At 31.2% G+C, this 17345-nt stretch overlaps 1 protein-coding gene across 1 annotated transcript; it reads left to right on the top strand.

Annotated features, from left to right (window-relative positions):
• The first annotated feature begins 5883 nt into the window (after positions 1–5883).
• LOC114301066 (protein DETOXIFICATION 31-like) lies at positions 5884–16745 on the top strand. Its single transcript, XM_082890623.1, has 7 exons — positions 5884–8243; positions 11756–11842; positions 14652–14708; positions 14846–15084; positions 15602–15720; positions 15951–16037; positions 16632–16745. The coding sequence occupies exons 1-7, from the start codon at positions 7627–7629 to the stop codon at positions 16743–16745; spliced, it is 1320 nt and encodes a 439-aa protein (XP_082746749.1). The 5' UTR covers positions 5884–7626.
• Positions 16746–17345: the final 600 nt, after the last annotated feature.

Here is a 17345-nt window from a genome sequence, read left to right on the forward strand (position 1 = left end):
AAGTGGAGGTCACTGAATTGAGAAATTCCTCAACTAACACATGCCCATAGAGTGATGAAGTAGATTGTCCAATCCAAACTAAGGGACTGAAGAAAAGACAAGTAACTAGTAAGGGAAGAAGGAGGATCAAGGACGGGATGGAAAAATCTATTGCAAAGAAGAAAATGATGCAATCTAAGCAGGTAATTACACGAAAATGTTGCATATGATTAAATGATATTTTGCTATGCGTGATTGTTATGTGTTATGTGATATGTGTTATCAATTTTGTGTTGTGTGTTGGAAAAATAATGAATTAAATAAATTGGCCGTTTGCAGGGTGATGCTTTTTGTGCTCCCAAAGGTTAATCTGAGCCTCCTGTCACCGTGGGTAATAATTCTAGTTAGGTAATATTTACTAATGTGTGCAACCTTGTATTAATCTTATTGGATTGGTTATTATTGCAACTAGTAACGTGATATTTATTATTTTGGATCTTTTGTGATGCATGTAGGGTGGTTCTTTTCCTGCTTCCCAAGGTTAATCTCAACCTTCTTCTGCCATGGGTAATCATTCAATATAGATAATATTTAATATTGTATGCAACCATTGACATGCATAGACCTTAGGGAAATTGAACCCCATACGGAATCATTGTTTTACTTTATTAACTAAGATTCCCACATATCTTCAATTGGTTCTTCTTGCAATCTAGTCATGTGAATTTTGTTTTTTTGGTGCATTGGCTATATAGGGTGTTGCTGTTTATACTCCCCAAGGTCAATCTTGACTTCATTTCGCCATGGGTAGTAATTATGTTGAGGTAATATTTCATATTGTGTGTTTTTTTAAATGAAAATGCATTATTCATTTTTTTTTTCATTTCATATATTATTTTCTTTATGTTCGTTTACTTCAGGGTCATGGTCATGGTGTCTATATTTCTCAATCTTTTCCTGAATCCCAATCTCAACCTCCCTTTGCCATGGGTTGTACAAGTGTTCATCATGTCATGTATCCTACATATGATGTGAGTTATAATTGATTACATACTTTACATTGAAATGGTAGTATACATTGTATAAATATTTTAATAAATGTAGCACTATTGCAGGGAAATAACACGCCTCAGTCAATGCCTTTAGTCTATCCCACTCAGACATCGTTTCAGGAGTTGTTTCGAGGTACTAGTGTTCAACACTTTGCAGTCCAACTGTCGCAAGCCTCACATAGTCCTGCTGACCGTCATGTGGATGGACATCCCTGGAAGGCTTACACTGAACGATGATGTTATTATATTTTTGGATTTGGGTGTATTTTTTTATGTTGTTCGGATTTGGATATTTTTTATGAACATCTTTTTTATATATTTTTTTTAATGTTTGGGAACAATGTTCTTTTTTGATGTTAGTGATGGTTATCCTATTAGGTGTTGGTTGTATGACTGAGACGAATATGTTGGTTTTATGATGTTGGGTGTTGGCTGTATGTTTGTTTCATGGATGTTGATTGGTTTTATGATGTTGGATGTTTTCAATGGGAACAATGTTGTTTTTTTTTATTCTTAAGCTATGAATAACAGCAGAATTGTTGAGAGCAAAATTGTTATGCTATGATAGCAGAATTCTTATGCTATGATTCTTGAGAGCAGAATGTTGGGTGTTGGCCGTTTGTTTGTTTCATGGGTGTTGGTTGGCTTTATGATGTTGGATGTTTTCAATGGAAACAATGTTGTTTTTTTAATTCTTATGCTATGAATGACAACAGAATTGTTGAGAACAGAATTGTTATGCTATGATAGAAGAAGTCTTATGCTTTGATTCTTGAGAGCATAATTCATATGGTATGATTTTTTCGATTTTTATGTATGTTTGATCCATGGTGTAAAATGCATGCATATATAGATATATTTGGGATAGGGATGGATAGATTCTTTATATATATTTGAGTAGAATGCATGCATATATATATAATTAAATTGGTACAATTTATTTAAAATACATCATCTAAATCGTTATTGGTCATTATAAGCAAAAACAAATGCTGTTATAATTGTGAATATACATAACACCCAATTTCATTAATTAAGACAATTGAAAGATAGCATAGTAACTTCATTAATTAAGCATTGTTTGGATTTTACATGCACATATAAATGCTTCAAAACCAAATACAAGTTCTACAAGCATTGGTTATATTCAGTAGAAATGGATACATTCACTTGAGCAGCACCATTAGCATGGTAAAACCAACCATCACTATGGTTGTCAACATCAAGAATTTCATAGCTTCAAGTCGTTCTCGTTGGTTTTCCTTAAGTCGTTCCAAGATATTCAAAACTTTATTGGTTCTCTCAAAATCATAATCATACCCGCTCTCATCTTCATTCTTCATATGAATAGCTTTACTTCTCCTTTGGATAGTTGATGCATTCCCAGTTGGAGCCACTCCATATGCAAAGTAGTCACAAATATTATCTGCACACTTGAAATACAACCTCCCTGGATTTTTCTCTTATTCTGATATGTACACTCCTGCTTTTTTCCCATATTTGCATCGTTTATTTTGCAAGAATCCAGCATCATTGTTTGAACCCATTGACATTTTAATCCTAATTACAAGTAAAGACAAAAGTCAATTTCAGATATAACCATAGAACCTTAATCTAAGCAGCTAATTAAGCATGTAAAAAATTAAATAGTTATGACCACAATAATTATCTATCTTTATGAGCAAATGTAAATCGCTTGAAGCAATGCATGGTGTTGTGTTCCAGGCCTAGTGGGCAGCTATGCATCAAAACATTAGAGATTTACATTGGAGTCGAAACAGCCTCATTTTCCTTACCCAGTATAATAGTTGTTTTACTACTATTGTAGTTCTTGAGTCTTGGTATTTTTGTTGTCTATTACAGCTCAATTGAGGGACAAACTGACTCAACTCAGGTCCAAGAGGAATTGGGCATAGCATGGGGTATTTTTGTTCTCTGTTATAGCTCAATGGAGGGACAAATAGACTCAACTTAGGTTCAAGAGGAATTGGGCATAGCTGGGGTATTTTTGTTATCTATTACAGCTTAATGGACACTCAATAAGGCTTTCCATTTTCTTCAACAACAATCTCAACAATTATAACTCACATGTAAATCACCAACATCAGTTTTTCAAAGCCTCTACTGGTTCATATTACTTTATATCCTTCTCCATACTACTCACTTCAGCCAAATCATTCCATTAGATGATAAAATGTATATATATATATATACTCACTTTAGCCAAATGTATATATATAGTGAAAATTATGCTTTTCAACCTCTGGAATCAGCAAACCTCAACAAATCATTCCATTTAATGAAAAAATGGATAGAATTAGTAAAACCTTAACAAATTAATAAAACCTTAGCTTCCACAATTTCACAAATTAATAAAATTTCACAAAAATAGCCCACAAAATTCAACAGAAGTAAGGGGTGAGAGAGAGAGAGATGAAATTTCTAGGTAATTTGAAGGCTCTTTTTGGATGAATCAAAGAAGAAGGGGAAAGAGAGAGAGAGATATGAAATGAACCTCGTCAAACCTCAACAAATCAACACCAAATCTGTGTTCGTCTCTCGCCAAATCCACTCGCCTCACCACCGCCTCTCTGTCTTCGTCTTTCACCGGCTCGCGTTCGTCGCCTCTCCCGTTCAATGATCTATTTAGCTCTGTTCGTCTCTCTCAGAGGGGCTAGGGCTGAACAACCAAAAGGGGCTGAAAATAAGAGGTGGAGAAAAAAAACAAAATAGTCAAAACGACGTCGTTTTGATGCGCGGCGGGAAGGGCCGCAGAAAAGTGCTACCGAGGATCTGGACTCTATAACTCATTACCAAACACACAATCCAAAATTCTATTCAAAACTCATAAAAAAATTTAAAAAAAATTCAAAAATATTTGTTATTTAAAATATAAAAATAGCAGGTGCAAAAAAAAAAAAAAAAACACGAACACTTTTCCGGTCATCCAGCCGGACGTCCGGGGAGATTTTCGGGTAAATGTATTTTCAAAAGTGGTGTGGAATCAATTTTTGAAAACTCTAACCAAACACGACACTCAAACCAAAGTCTAGAATCAACTTTTCAAAACCTTACCAAACACAGCCCAAATTTTTCTTAAGTTTTAGTCAATTTTTTAAGTGAGACCCATGTGCCAAAGTTGGCAGGTCCATATGGCAATGCGTTCTTTGCCGCGTAACCATTCACGCCATATATTTGATTGCTCAAAACCAATATCAGGTGAATGGGAAATCGATGCTAAAATGAGCTCCGTAAAAATGGAGTTTTGGTAAAATTTCCATAAATGATGGAGTTAAGGTTTGTCCCACATTACTTTGGTGGGCAAACTTTGTGTGGGTTTATATGCTTTGAGTTTGCATCTTGGGGAAGGCCTCAAACGGTATCCAAGTTTTGTGGAATGGTGAGATTGTGGGCAAAATGAGATAAACCCATTGGATCCAAAACAAACACATACGCATCGTCATCTATTTGGGAGGGCTGGGCTGGGCTGGGCTGGGCTTGGGTGCATGGTGGCCCTAAGGAGTACCCAAATTTTGTGGAAAGGTGAGGTTGTGGGCAAAGTGGGATAAACCTATTGGACCCAAAACAAACACGCGCGCATCGTCGTCCGTTTGGATGGGCTGGGCTTGGTTGCGTGATGTGAGGTTGGGTTAGACTTGTTCGGCTCAATGCTTTTCTTTTTGGACTGAAAACATTTGAAATTTATTTTTTCTATTGGAATTTGAATTTCGGTTGAAATTCAAAATAAATTCTGAAATGACCCCAACGTTAAAAAACGTTGGCAGTTTGGTCCAACACAGCTTTCTCACCAACCCGAACAGGTGCTTTACCTGTTCAAATCCAACCCGAACAGATTCTTTACCTGTTCAAAACTGTACCGAATAGGTTCCATGCCTGTTTAACTTTGTCCTGAATAGCCACTAAGTCTCTTATAAATAGACAAGTCCTCCATTTGTTTTAATTTAAATTTTCGTTTTTCTTTTCTGCTTTTACTTCCTACATTTTGATGCATAAATTTTCTGTGAGAAAGAGTATAAACACAGAGTGTGTTCGTTGGGCAATTAGTTGGGAGTGCTGCTACTAGTTGTCGTTGATCATTTTATCCTGTGAGGTAGAGTTCATAATCTGAAAGTATCGTGGAGAGGCAGATCTGTCTTAAGGACACAGTGTTCAACACTGGACTTGATCGAATTTTCTGAGAAGATAATACTGTAAGTATTCGGTTTGATTTTCTGTTTTCATTATTTATTTTTTCCAGATTCTGTTTTTTTTTTTTTTGTAACAGAATAAAAATATGATTTTTTCTTATTTTTGTTTCCATACTCTGTGTCGATTTTTGTAATCAAATAGAATCTCTCCTTTCTTAATTTTCTTTCTATGAATATATTGAATATTGTCTAACAAAAATAACGTATGATTAAGTGAAATTTTTTGGTCAAATATAGTTATTAATCTAATAACTTGTATATCTATTAAATGAGATTAATTATATTTGTATGATAATTTATTATTGAACAGTAATATCATGTATCAATAGTATTGATTTTTTTTTAGAAAAATTACAAATTAGTGAACATTTTTCACAAATTTTTTACAAAGTCATAAATTTTTTTTGTAACTTTAATTATTAAAGTTGTAAAGTTTATCATTGATTTATAATTTTTTTTTTTATTATTTTTAAAACAAGCACTGAAGTGCAATTTTCCCATTTTCTCTCCTTGTGCAGTTAACATTAATATTCAAAGTTCAGAGTTTGACTTTAGAGGATCGGCGCTGGATGAGGAAAATTTTTTTATTTATGAGTAACATGCTCTTCTATAAATCTCAATTTCTAACTTAACAAATTAAGAAAACAACATTAGAGTCCTTTCCTCCCTCATTCTTTGCCATGGAAAATGGAGGTGAATACCCACTTCTATCCTCAAAGGACAATGACCATAATAATCCAGCCCATTCATCAAACACATTTTTTTCAAGTTCACCATTTTTGGGTAGTAGCCAAATCCAAACCTTCTTCAGAGAATTCTATGCCGAGTCGAAGAAGCTCTGGTTCTTAGCCAGTCCAGCCATCTTCACCTCCATTTGCCAGTACTCTCTTGGTGCCATTACTAAAGTCTTCGCTGGACAGCTCGGAACTAGCGAACTCGCTGCGGTTTCAGTTGAGAACTCCAATATTGCAGGATTTGCTTATGGCATCATGGTACGGTTTACTTCTGCAAAATTTTGTTCCTCAATATATTTTCTAGGAGATAGTTTCTCTCCAGTTCACCACATAGTAGATTGGAATGTACTGCTAGACTTGTAGGATTCATTGTAGGTGCTGCTCGATAATCTAAATCGTTTAATATGTAGAATTCATTGAATTTTGTATACTTGCAAAAAATTATGTTGATTGGATATCGGTAGTTCCTTGATCGGAACACATTTTTGTTAACAATTTATTTTTAAAATCAAAGGACTATCGATATTCGATCAATATGATTTTTTGCAGGTATAAAGTACTCGACAAATTCTACACATCAAAATATTTGACTTATCGAAACGGTAACTGTCATGGGTCCACGGGCCCGACAGTAGCCATCTCCTATTTTCTGTCTGGTTCTATGTTTTAGGGAACAATGTCGGCCCAACTAAAAACTCAATTGGATAATTTTTTTATTACTTGAAGTATTAATTTAAATAATATTTTTATTGATTTTTTATATTACGGAATATTTTATGTAAAATTTGTTTTCTTCTTTAATTATTGTAACTAAAATTCTAGACTTTAATATTATGGGTGCTTTTAGATACTAATTTATTTTCAATTTGTTTTTTTATTAAGATTGTGTTTAAATCATGATTTGAAAAAGTATTTGAAAAAGAAAAAAGAAAGAGTTTGGGTAGAGATTTGGAATTGATAACGGAAAAGGACGCTCACCTTTTTTTATTATTTTTTTTATTTTTAAGGTCTTACCTAAATTTATAATTTAAATATAAAATAAATGTGTATTTAAAAAAAATTATAGAGAGCTCCTAAAGTTTAGCCAATTCCCTCTCTAACTTCCAATGTCTTTCTACAAATTGCTCACTTTTATTATTGTTAGGAAGTGATCCCCTGCCTTTAGGTTGAATATTTTAACAATTTTGACCTAATACTTTCCTAATGCCCATCAATTTGTATCTCTTCCGTGCCACCTCATGGTCACCAGCCCAAATGTTAGAACGTTTTGGAAAGATAATTAAAAATTATTTTTTTATTTTTATTTTTATTTTTTTTTTGTTTTTGTTTTATTTTGAGAGATGAAATGAGTTAAAAATTAAAAAGTGACTTTTAATCCATTTGTCAAAATGCCTCGTTATTACTTGGATTAGAATGATCGCTTAGTCGTGTTCTTATTCAATGATGTATTGCCACTTTTTTATTATTTTTTTTTAAATTTTTATTATTAATTAGATACACCCTCAACATAAACCGTAAAATTACTCAATGGCAGGATACTTGCCCGGCTTAATCTATCTTATGCTTAAAACTTCACCTCCACTATTTCTATGTTCAACCTTGAAATAAATAAAATAAAATTAAAAGAAAAAAAAAAACCATAGGATCATTATTATGTTCTTTTATTTTATTTTTTGTCCAGTTAGTTTTCATCGACGAAACTCACTCACTCTCTCAACGCTATTACAGTGGGGCATGGGAAGTGCTCTAGAAACCCTATGTGGGATAGCATTCGGAGCCGGGCAACTCGAAATACTAGGGATCTACATGCAAAGGTCGTGGCTCATCCTCAACACCACTGCTCTCATGTTAGTATTTGTTTACATCTTCGCAACACACATTTTAAAAATCATCGGCCAAACCGACCAAATATCCGAGGAAGCAGGCAAATTCGCGCTGTGGATGATTCCACAGCTCTTCGCCTACACCATGAACTACCCGCTCGCGAAGTTTCTTCAGGCACAGGGAAAGTTCACGGCGATGGCGGTGATAGCGGGGTTGGTGTTGGTTTTGCATGCTTTTTTCAGTTGGGTTTTGATGATGAAGTTGGGGTGGGGCCTGGCGGGGGCAGCGGTGGTGCTGAACTCATCATGGTGGTTCATTGTGGTGGCTCAGTTGGTGTATGTTCTATGTGGGGTTTGTGGTGGTGCTTGGAATGGGTTTTCATGGTTGGCTTTCTACAGTCTTTGGAGATTTCTTAAGCTGTCTGTTGCTTCTGCCGTAATGCTTGTGTGAGTTTTTCTTTGTTTATTGTTGTGAATTTTGAATTAAGAAATTTTTTAAAATGATGGATCAAAAGCATTTTTAGAATGATTAATTTTTTTATATTAATCTTTTGGGCAAATTATTCTCATTATCTTTAATTTATCTCTGGTATCAATTCATAAAAATCTGCAAACTCTACCACATAAGAGCAACTTCAACCGAAATATCAAATTCTATGTGGCACAACATCTCAATTTTGACATGAAAAATGAAATCCACTTAATATGTCAAATGTTGAGTTCACATTTGACACGAACTCGAGGGAAGATTTTCTATATCAAATTGACATATGTCAATTTGTCACCTAAACTTTTAAAAAAATGTGACACCAAATTTTAAAAGTTTGGATAGAGATGCTCTAAGTGTCATTGGCGGCACTAAATAAATGTTCATCAATTTGGTTATTATAATTTTATTTGCATCAAGTTCACACTTGAATTTTTTACTTTATATTATTTTTTCTTTTCAATTGATAACAGCTTTTAAAAATTTATATTAAAATCAACAATAACAAAATAGTTCACTCACTCTCATTATTTAAGATGGTTCATTCTCTTTTAAATTGATCATTTTACCTTTTATTTATGTTTAATTTCTTTACTGAGTTATTAACTAAATTATTTTGGCAAAATATAAAACATTAATAAAAAAATTAATATAATTGAAATTACAGACACCAAATCAATATAAGAGACAAATTTCATGACTTACAACTTACAAATATAATTTTCCTTTTAAATTTTTTCATAAAACTTCTTACATGAATACTCACTATAAATATGAATTTATTATTATTATTTTAGATATGATCTACACGTTAGAATAAATAAATTTATGTTGAAATTTAAAATAATAATAATAATTCTCTAACAAATATCATTTAGAAAACATAAAGTGATCTAATTCAACTGTGAAAGGTTTGATTTGAAGTGGGTGACACTATCCCTAGTTTTCCTCACCTAATTTTGACATTTAACACCCTCATAATAGTAACAATGTGGAGTGTCACACGTCCTTGGACTGTCACAACCTTCCATTCATATTTTCTCCCTCACATACACTTTTTCGTGACCTGGTGGTTCTCTCTTCTCTCTCTTCTCTGCTAACCCACTCTCTACGTATAATTCACAAGTTAATATATGACACTAACACGCAAGCTAGCACATCTATCAAAAGAGAAAATCACAAAAAATTGTAATAATTTTTCATTGACACTACTAGTAGGATCGACAAATCCAATATAGACAGGCTTTGAGTGACCCACAAAATACTACATCAATTAAAGCTAGAAGCCATCTGTTTAGTATCATAGAACAAAGCATCCACATGTGAACGGTTACTACAAAAAAAAATTAAAGGTTTGAAAATCAAAATTTGAGAATAAAATTATTTTTTAGGGATCAAATAATTTTATTAATACAAATATCGTTATTATATTTTTAGTAATAAAAATAGGACATTAGTGATAAATTATTATCCTTTTGGGATCAAATTTTTTATCTCAAAAAATAAACCATTTTGAGACCAAATTATTGTCCCTAAAAGTCTATTTATTAGTGACATTTTTAAAATTTTGTCGCTAAAAGCTTTATTTTTGACTTTTCAGAATGATCTTTTAGCGACTATCCTCGTGATTATGAAAATTAGTCTCTAAATGTCTTTTGAAACAAAATTTTTATTTTTAAAGATCAAAAAATTTGATTTCTAAAATTCTTATGTGTTATAGTGAGTTTGTAGTCTCTAAGTTATTACATAAAAAAAATGATTTGAAAACTCAATTTAATTCAATTAATAATCGATTTTGAAATGAATAGAGTAGTATCATAATTCATCACACTGTCTAACTCAAATCGTAAATGTCAATCAATTTCACTTAAATTTCGGCCTTGAAAATCACTAGCTAAACATATAAATATGAATACATAATGATGGTAATATAATAAAGTGCCACGTGACAACCAAGGTTGGATTGAGATTAATTATATAATCTACATTTAACGATTAGTTCATAATAATTAGAAAGTTAACAAAATTTAACAAATAATATATTAAATCACCACTAGGGGTGGTAGCAACGTGAAAATGTGCCTTTTTTCTGTACAGGTGAGCAAGGCTTGACTCTTTATGGGGACAACTAGCATTTCTTAATTGGTTAAAGCTGATCGTGTTGTGCTCTAATTGTGACTTTGCCTTTTGGGGGTTGGTTCATTCCTGGTTTGTCAGACCAGAACCTACAGATGCTATGATATTTTTACAAAATGTCTTTTTTTCTAGTTCAATATATATATATATATATACACTAAGCCCAAGTCCAATCCCAATCCCAATATGAAGGGAGAAATAAACCACCACTACAAAAGGTATCAAACTCCTCTACATCGGAGTTGAACCTGTGACCTCACACCACAAAAATATTATACAACCATTAGGTAAAATGCCCTAATTAATTAAGGTGAACTTTGGCAATTGTTTTTTAGTAGTTTTTTATTTCTATTTTTTTTAATTTAAAAAAGCTCATGCATTTTATATTTTATTAAAACAGTTTACTTTTCTTTTATGAAGAAAGTTTGAAAGTGTTTTATAAATTAACTTATCATCCTTACAATATTACCGAGTATTTTAATCAGTTTATACATACTTCGATTAATTTTGGAGTCTAAAAATTAACGACTAGATGAATTTTCAGTAGTCTCAAGGTTCGAGATATTTGGCTTTTATAAGATTCGACACTACAACTTCTTGAGTGATAAGCCTTTTGGTTGCCTCTCTTCCATCAAGCCAAACCCCTTGAGATTATTGTCGAGTCCTTATTAACGTAATCAAAAGGACATGGTGAAATTTCTCAAACTATTGAAGGTAAATTCATCTTTACACAAATCTAAAATGATTTTCAAATTTTTTTTTTTTTTTATAATTATTATAAAGAAGTAACATATTTAGTCAAACTAAACCAACTTTTTTTAATCAAAAAGGAACTTAATTTGAGATTACAGAAGATCAAATATAGGTTTTAATACAATGCATTACAAAAATAAAGAAAACAACAACACTATAACAATGTTTGGCAACGGTCATTTTTAGCCAAAAAGTCAAAAAATTACTAAAAAAATCATAAAACCAACAACTCATATCAAAAAGTCAAAGATTCTCTTTTCTCTCTACTTTTTGTACATCTTTTCGTAAAAAGTCAAAAAGTCATCCAAAACATACTAATTTTTTTTACATCACATTTTAGCCAAAAAACTAAAGAGTTACTCAAAAGCTTATTCCCAAACGAGACCTAGTAACTATAATAGGAACTACAATAACTACATACTCAATTCTTCAGTAATGGGAAAGTCAGTTGAATTTCTATTATTATTTTGGAAATTAATTATTTTAGTTGGTTTGATTTTTTACAAAAATAGCGTACAGAAAATTAGATAAAAAATTTTATTTTTCATGAACTTTGACTTTGATGTTTGAAGAAATTTTGCAGCTTAGAAATGTGGTATACAATGTCGCTTACTCTCTTTGCTGGGTATTTAAAGGATACTGAAGTTTCAGTGGATGCATCATCAATATGGTGAGTTCTCTCTCTTTCTTTTCTTTCCTTTTCTTGTTTTTTTTTTCTTTTTCATTTTAATCATCAAAAAATGAATTATATTAATGAAATCAGCAACTTTACAAACATGATTACAATAGAAACCAAGGTGTTAAAAGGGGCATCATAGGTCAGGTGTTTAAAGTCCAAACATAGAACAATGAAGAATAATAAATTAATTTTATGAAAAATGTTAGGCATCATGAAAAATGCTTCATGAAAATGATCATGAACAAATTTTCATCCTTGTATTACACTTTATAACTTATTGTATATCTAATCTAAGAATCTAAAATTTTTTATGAAATATTTCACGTACAAAATGAATACAAAATGAAAGATTGTGTTCAATAGTATAACAAAATATGCTAGTTTCTAACGCTAATTCTACTCTATCTATTTAACCCAAATAAGGCGTCTCTTTTTCACATTTGGCTTATTTATATAGGTCCCGGCTTTGACTTTTCTAGGACCCAAAACGAGTCCTAAATATGGAACCTTTTATATTATACTTTTAAAAAATAAGTTTATAAGCAAAAGATTATGTATCAAATTTTGTTTTAAATTGTTGCATTTAACATTGTTAACAAAAAGGTAATTAAAATTTATTTAAATAAGTAACAAAGTTTACAATAACAAAAACGATCAAAATATAAGCTAGAGGACCAAATAAAAAGTGAACTAATCTTTTATTCCTTATTTCTTTTTTCTTTTTTATGCTCAGAACTATATATTTTTTGAGAATTTACCTGTTTGATATAGTTTATAAAAAATCATTACAAATCAAATAATCAATTAAAGGAAATATAAAATAATAAAAGTCATGTAATTATAATAGATAAAAGAAATATATATATTTAATCATGATCAAATAAATATTTAATTAAGCAAAAATAAGAACCCATCTCCACTACAGAGTCTGTAACTTGAAACTCCATTTTTAAATTATATTACAAAATTGGGACTTTCATCATAGTTCAGCCAAAAAAAAAAATTTGCAATATAAAAAAAGCTAAGAAATATAGTAGTTTCTCAATTACTTTTTTTTTTAAAATATGTATATATATATATTTAGATGAATACTTCCATCAAAAAATTAAAAATAGAGAGGGAAAGAAAGTAATAGGTCTTTGAAACCCTAACGTTGTGTTTGGTTGGGGGTTTGGAAAGGGAAAAAGAAAAAATGTGTGAAATTAAGTAAAATATAGATATTTTATTCACATTTTATCTACCTTTTCATTTTTCTTTCCAAATCTCTTCTCAAATCCTCAACCAAACATAATATGAATCTTCTGTTTTTCAGTTCTTATTGCCAGCTTAAAGCTTTGAATTTATTATATTTGCAATCATTTTTCAAATATATTTGAAACATAAATTGAGGCCTCAAAATTTTGGGCCATTCTATTTAGATTGGACCTCTTCAAATAAACTTGGGCCTATCTTTCTAATTTAAGTGGGCATTTTTTTTTGTGTCAGTACAGTAGTTAATATTTGTTTTGCAGACTTTTTTTGGATATTTTTGAGGCTCCAAAACTGTTGCTTTCTGGGCTGTGCCCCAAAACCGGCCCTAAATTTCCCATTTTTTAACGTCCTTTGGTCACTGTTTATAACTTGTCACTTTGTCTTTATATCTAACCAGCCTATCACCCGGTGCTATGCACGAGATAATTTTCAATATTTGTATTTATTTTAAATATTTTTTAATATATAAATAATATTTTTTAAGATTTTTTATAAAAATAATTTAACAATCTTATTACTACCCATAGTATATGAGAAAAGTTGAAAAGGGTACTGCAGTAATTATATACGGATTGTATCTATAATTATTTGTATGAGGTGATTTTAAATGATGATCAGGAGTTTTTGACCAAATCAATAAATGCAGGCATGTGGAAAGAAATGTGAATTGAAAAAAGTTAATAAATACTGATCAGAAAATTTTGACCAAATTAATAAATGCTGAGTTTTTTTTTTAAATAAAAAATTAAAAAAATTCAGATTGGGATATTGAAACTCCCACAAGCCTTGGGGTTTAAAAACCCCCTTTTGCTTAATATATAGTACTAACATATCACCCATGCTATGCACGGATTGTGTTTACAGTTATCTATATATGTGAATTGCGATTTTTAAATGTTTTTTTTTTTTTTAATGCCTTCTTTTTTTCTTTTTTTTATATTATATTAAAGTTTAATATTTTGATAATAATCATATGTGTTAGATTTTTCAAGGAATTAAATATCTTTTTTTATTATATTATATTAAAGTTTAATATTTTGATAATAATCATATGTGTTGGACTTTTCAAGAATTTTTTTTTATGTTTGTTCTTAATGCATTAAATTATTATTATGAGGGATAATAATCATATGTGTTTGGACTTTTCAAGAAATTCATACGTGTTGGATTTCAAAGAATTTTTTTTATGTTTGTTTTTAATACATTAAAGTGTTATTATGAAGGTAGGACTTGGGAGTTGGGGGAAGTTAATAAATGCTAAGGTTTTTTTTTTAAAAATTAAAAAATCAGAAAAATTAAATTGGGAGATTGGAACTCCCAAAAAGGTTGGGGTTAAAAATTCTCTTTTACTTACTATATAGGATAGATAACTTTCATGCTGAGTCATGCGCCCTGTCCACTAAATCGACGATAAAGTGAAACTGTCCAAAGAAAAATCACATTTTGCCAACGCACCTTGGTTATCTTTGGTGAAATTGCAAGTACTTCAATTTTGTAATATTGCTGTTGTCCTTAATGATGTTTTGTGTAATCTTGAATTTCTTTGCAGTTTGAACATGCTGGGCTGGACAACAATGGTAGGCTTTGGATTCAATGCAGCCATAAGGTTTGAATAGAAACACCCCTTCAAAAATCTTAGGTTAAAAATCTACCAAAATATTTATAAACAACTTAAAAATAAAAAAAAATAAAAAATCTTAAAACTGAAAATTTAACTTAGTCAATTGACATGGAAATGTGCAGCGTAAGGGTATCGAATGAACTTGGGGCAGCACACCCGACAGCTGCAAAATTCTCAGCCGTGGTGGTCGCAGTAACTTCATTTCTAATAGGTCTCTTCCTTGCACTTATTCTCATCATTGGCGGAAAGGAATACCCGTCCTTCTTCTCAAACGATGCAGCGGTCAAAGAGCTTGTATATGAGCTCACACCATTGCTAGGACTTGCTATTGTTGTTTACAGTGTTCAACTTGCTCTCGCTGGTATTTCTTGATTATGACTCTAGTTAATTTTATTTGTTGATTCTACATATCTACAAGCACTTGGCTTCTCTCCTTTCACTGGACCGTCCAGGACAATGACTTGTGATATCAAAAAGGGTGATTGGACCATCCAATGATCGAAGAAAAGCCCAACCTTATGTAAAATTATGCTTTCTTTTCTTGGATTAGAAATGTTTCCAATCCCCTTCAGTGTGAACTCGACTGTGCAGCCCAACCCATGAGTCCCATTACAATTATCACTTCTATCATCCAAATTATTCATTTTGTAGATCCATGAAAAAATCAAACTAATTCGATAAATTATCCATTTTTTTTTAAGAAAAAGCTATTAACATTGTTGACTACAATTATCATAATATCACCTCTGATTTTTTTCACGAATAATTCACATAGAATGACCATTAAATGAAACAACTTAAAATGGGATACATGATAGGCTCACGGGCTAAACTGCACAGTCCAATCCACTGATCATTGAGTGATGATATTGATGCAGGGGTGGCCATTGGAGCAGGTTGGCAAGCTTACATAGCATATGTGAACTTAGGGTGCTACTATTTGTTTGGCATTCCTCTAAGTCTGCTAACGGGTTTCAAGTTCAACATGGGTATCAAGGTGTACTCTCATTGTCCTGTTGAAACATTTTGATTGATATAGTTGGAATAGTTAGACTAATGCTATTGTTAGACAACTTGTTTTTGAAAACAAAATTTTAAATTACACAAACAAGCATTTCTATGCAATGATCAATTATGCAATCAAAGTCTATCTAACATTGTATTTGGTTGGTATCTTTGTTTATAAATTTGTTAAAGTATTTGTTTGCTGCCATGATTGATATCCAGGGGATTTGGTGGGGAGTGATATCTGGAACAGTCTTAGAAGCCTGTGTTGTGCTGTGGATTACAAATAGAACAAATTGGAATAATGAGGTAACTACTCTCATAAACTTCCTTCAAAAGATGCACCTTCTATTAGGTTGCAATGCAACTCGGTCGGGTTCAGTCAGATGGGTTAAGCATCTGTCCAGGCTCAAAGTTGTTTTTGCCCATATTCGAACATGAGTTTAATTCAAAGAAATTCAAGCTTGGCTCATGTTGCACAAATTCATATGTATTGCCTTTTTTACCCAAAAAAAAAAAAAAAACTCAAAAATTGTAAACACAAACCATAATTAAAAAATTAGTTTTGAGTCGTGTACCAAACAAAATTAGTTTGCATTATAATTTAATCCAAACATGATAAAATAATCTATAATTTATAATATTTCATATTTATTATATATAATTTATATTTGTTAACTATGAATTTCAGGTTGTGAAAATTACTGTCCAAACCCGGTCTGAATTTAATTCAGGCTGACAAATTTTAGTTCAGACCTTGAACAAATTTAAAATTATACAATCCAAGTCTTAAAATTTTTTGAGCTAGACTCGATTTCTTCAAGTTAGGCTTGTTTAACTTGCAGCCCTAATATTAGATGAATGATCTATTGTAATAAATCTTTAATCTGGTGTAAAATGCAGGCTTCTGTTGCTGGAGACAAATTAAAACAATGGGAAGGGAAGGGGAGACAGATGACAGAGAAATTTGATCTGCAAAAATGGATTGGTTCCACAAAGCACATGGAAAACAAGTGACAATATGTGGAAAACCCAAAATATTAGGCATATTAGTTTGCAAATTTATTTATTTTTTAAGTAGTTTGTAACTGAGGATTTCTATTGTATAGATTATTATGCATGGGCAGATAATAACCTAAGATTATAAACTTCTTTTTAAAAGAAGAAATAATAATGATAACAAAAATTTTAAGTAAATGAAGTATGTGATTTTGGATTTTTATAATTGTTCCAATTCCAACAGATAAAAGTGATTTTTCATTATTTATTTAAGCTCGTATTCACAAGCGTTTCTCCATAAACACAGGATTTCACTTTGCCAAATTTGACACAGGATTTCACTTTCCCAAATTTGTTACATTAACAAAGATAATTATAATCACTAGATGCTTTTTGAGAAATATATCTAATAGTCAAAACTTAATATGAATTTCTTTTTTTTTTCATTCATATATGATATTCTAATAAATTACAATCATAAAAAGATTCAATAAAATAAATAATTAAAAAAACTCTCAAAAGTGAAATAGAAACAACCCCAATAAATATAGAGAAAATTCACATTTAAGTGAAAAGATCTAAGCCACCTAATGGCTAACCCCGTTGGTTTAAAATAAA

This window comes from Camellia sinensis, chromosome 10 (assembly GCF_055761805.1).
Source record: "Camellia sinensis isolate YWXY chromosome 10, ASM5576180v1, whole genome shotgun sequence".
Classification (NCBI taxonomy): Eukaryota; Viridiplantae; Streptophyta; class Magnoliopsida; order Ericales; family Theaceae; genus Camellia; species Camellia sinensis.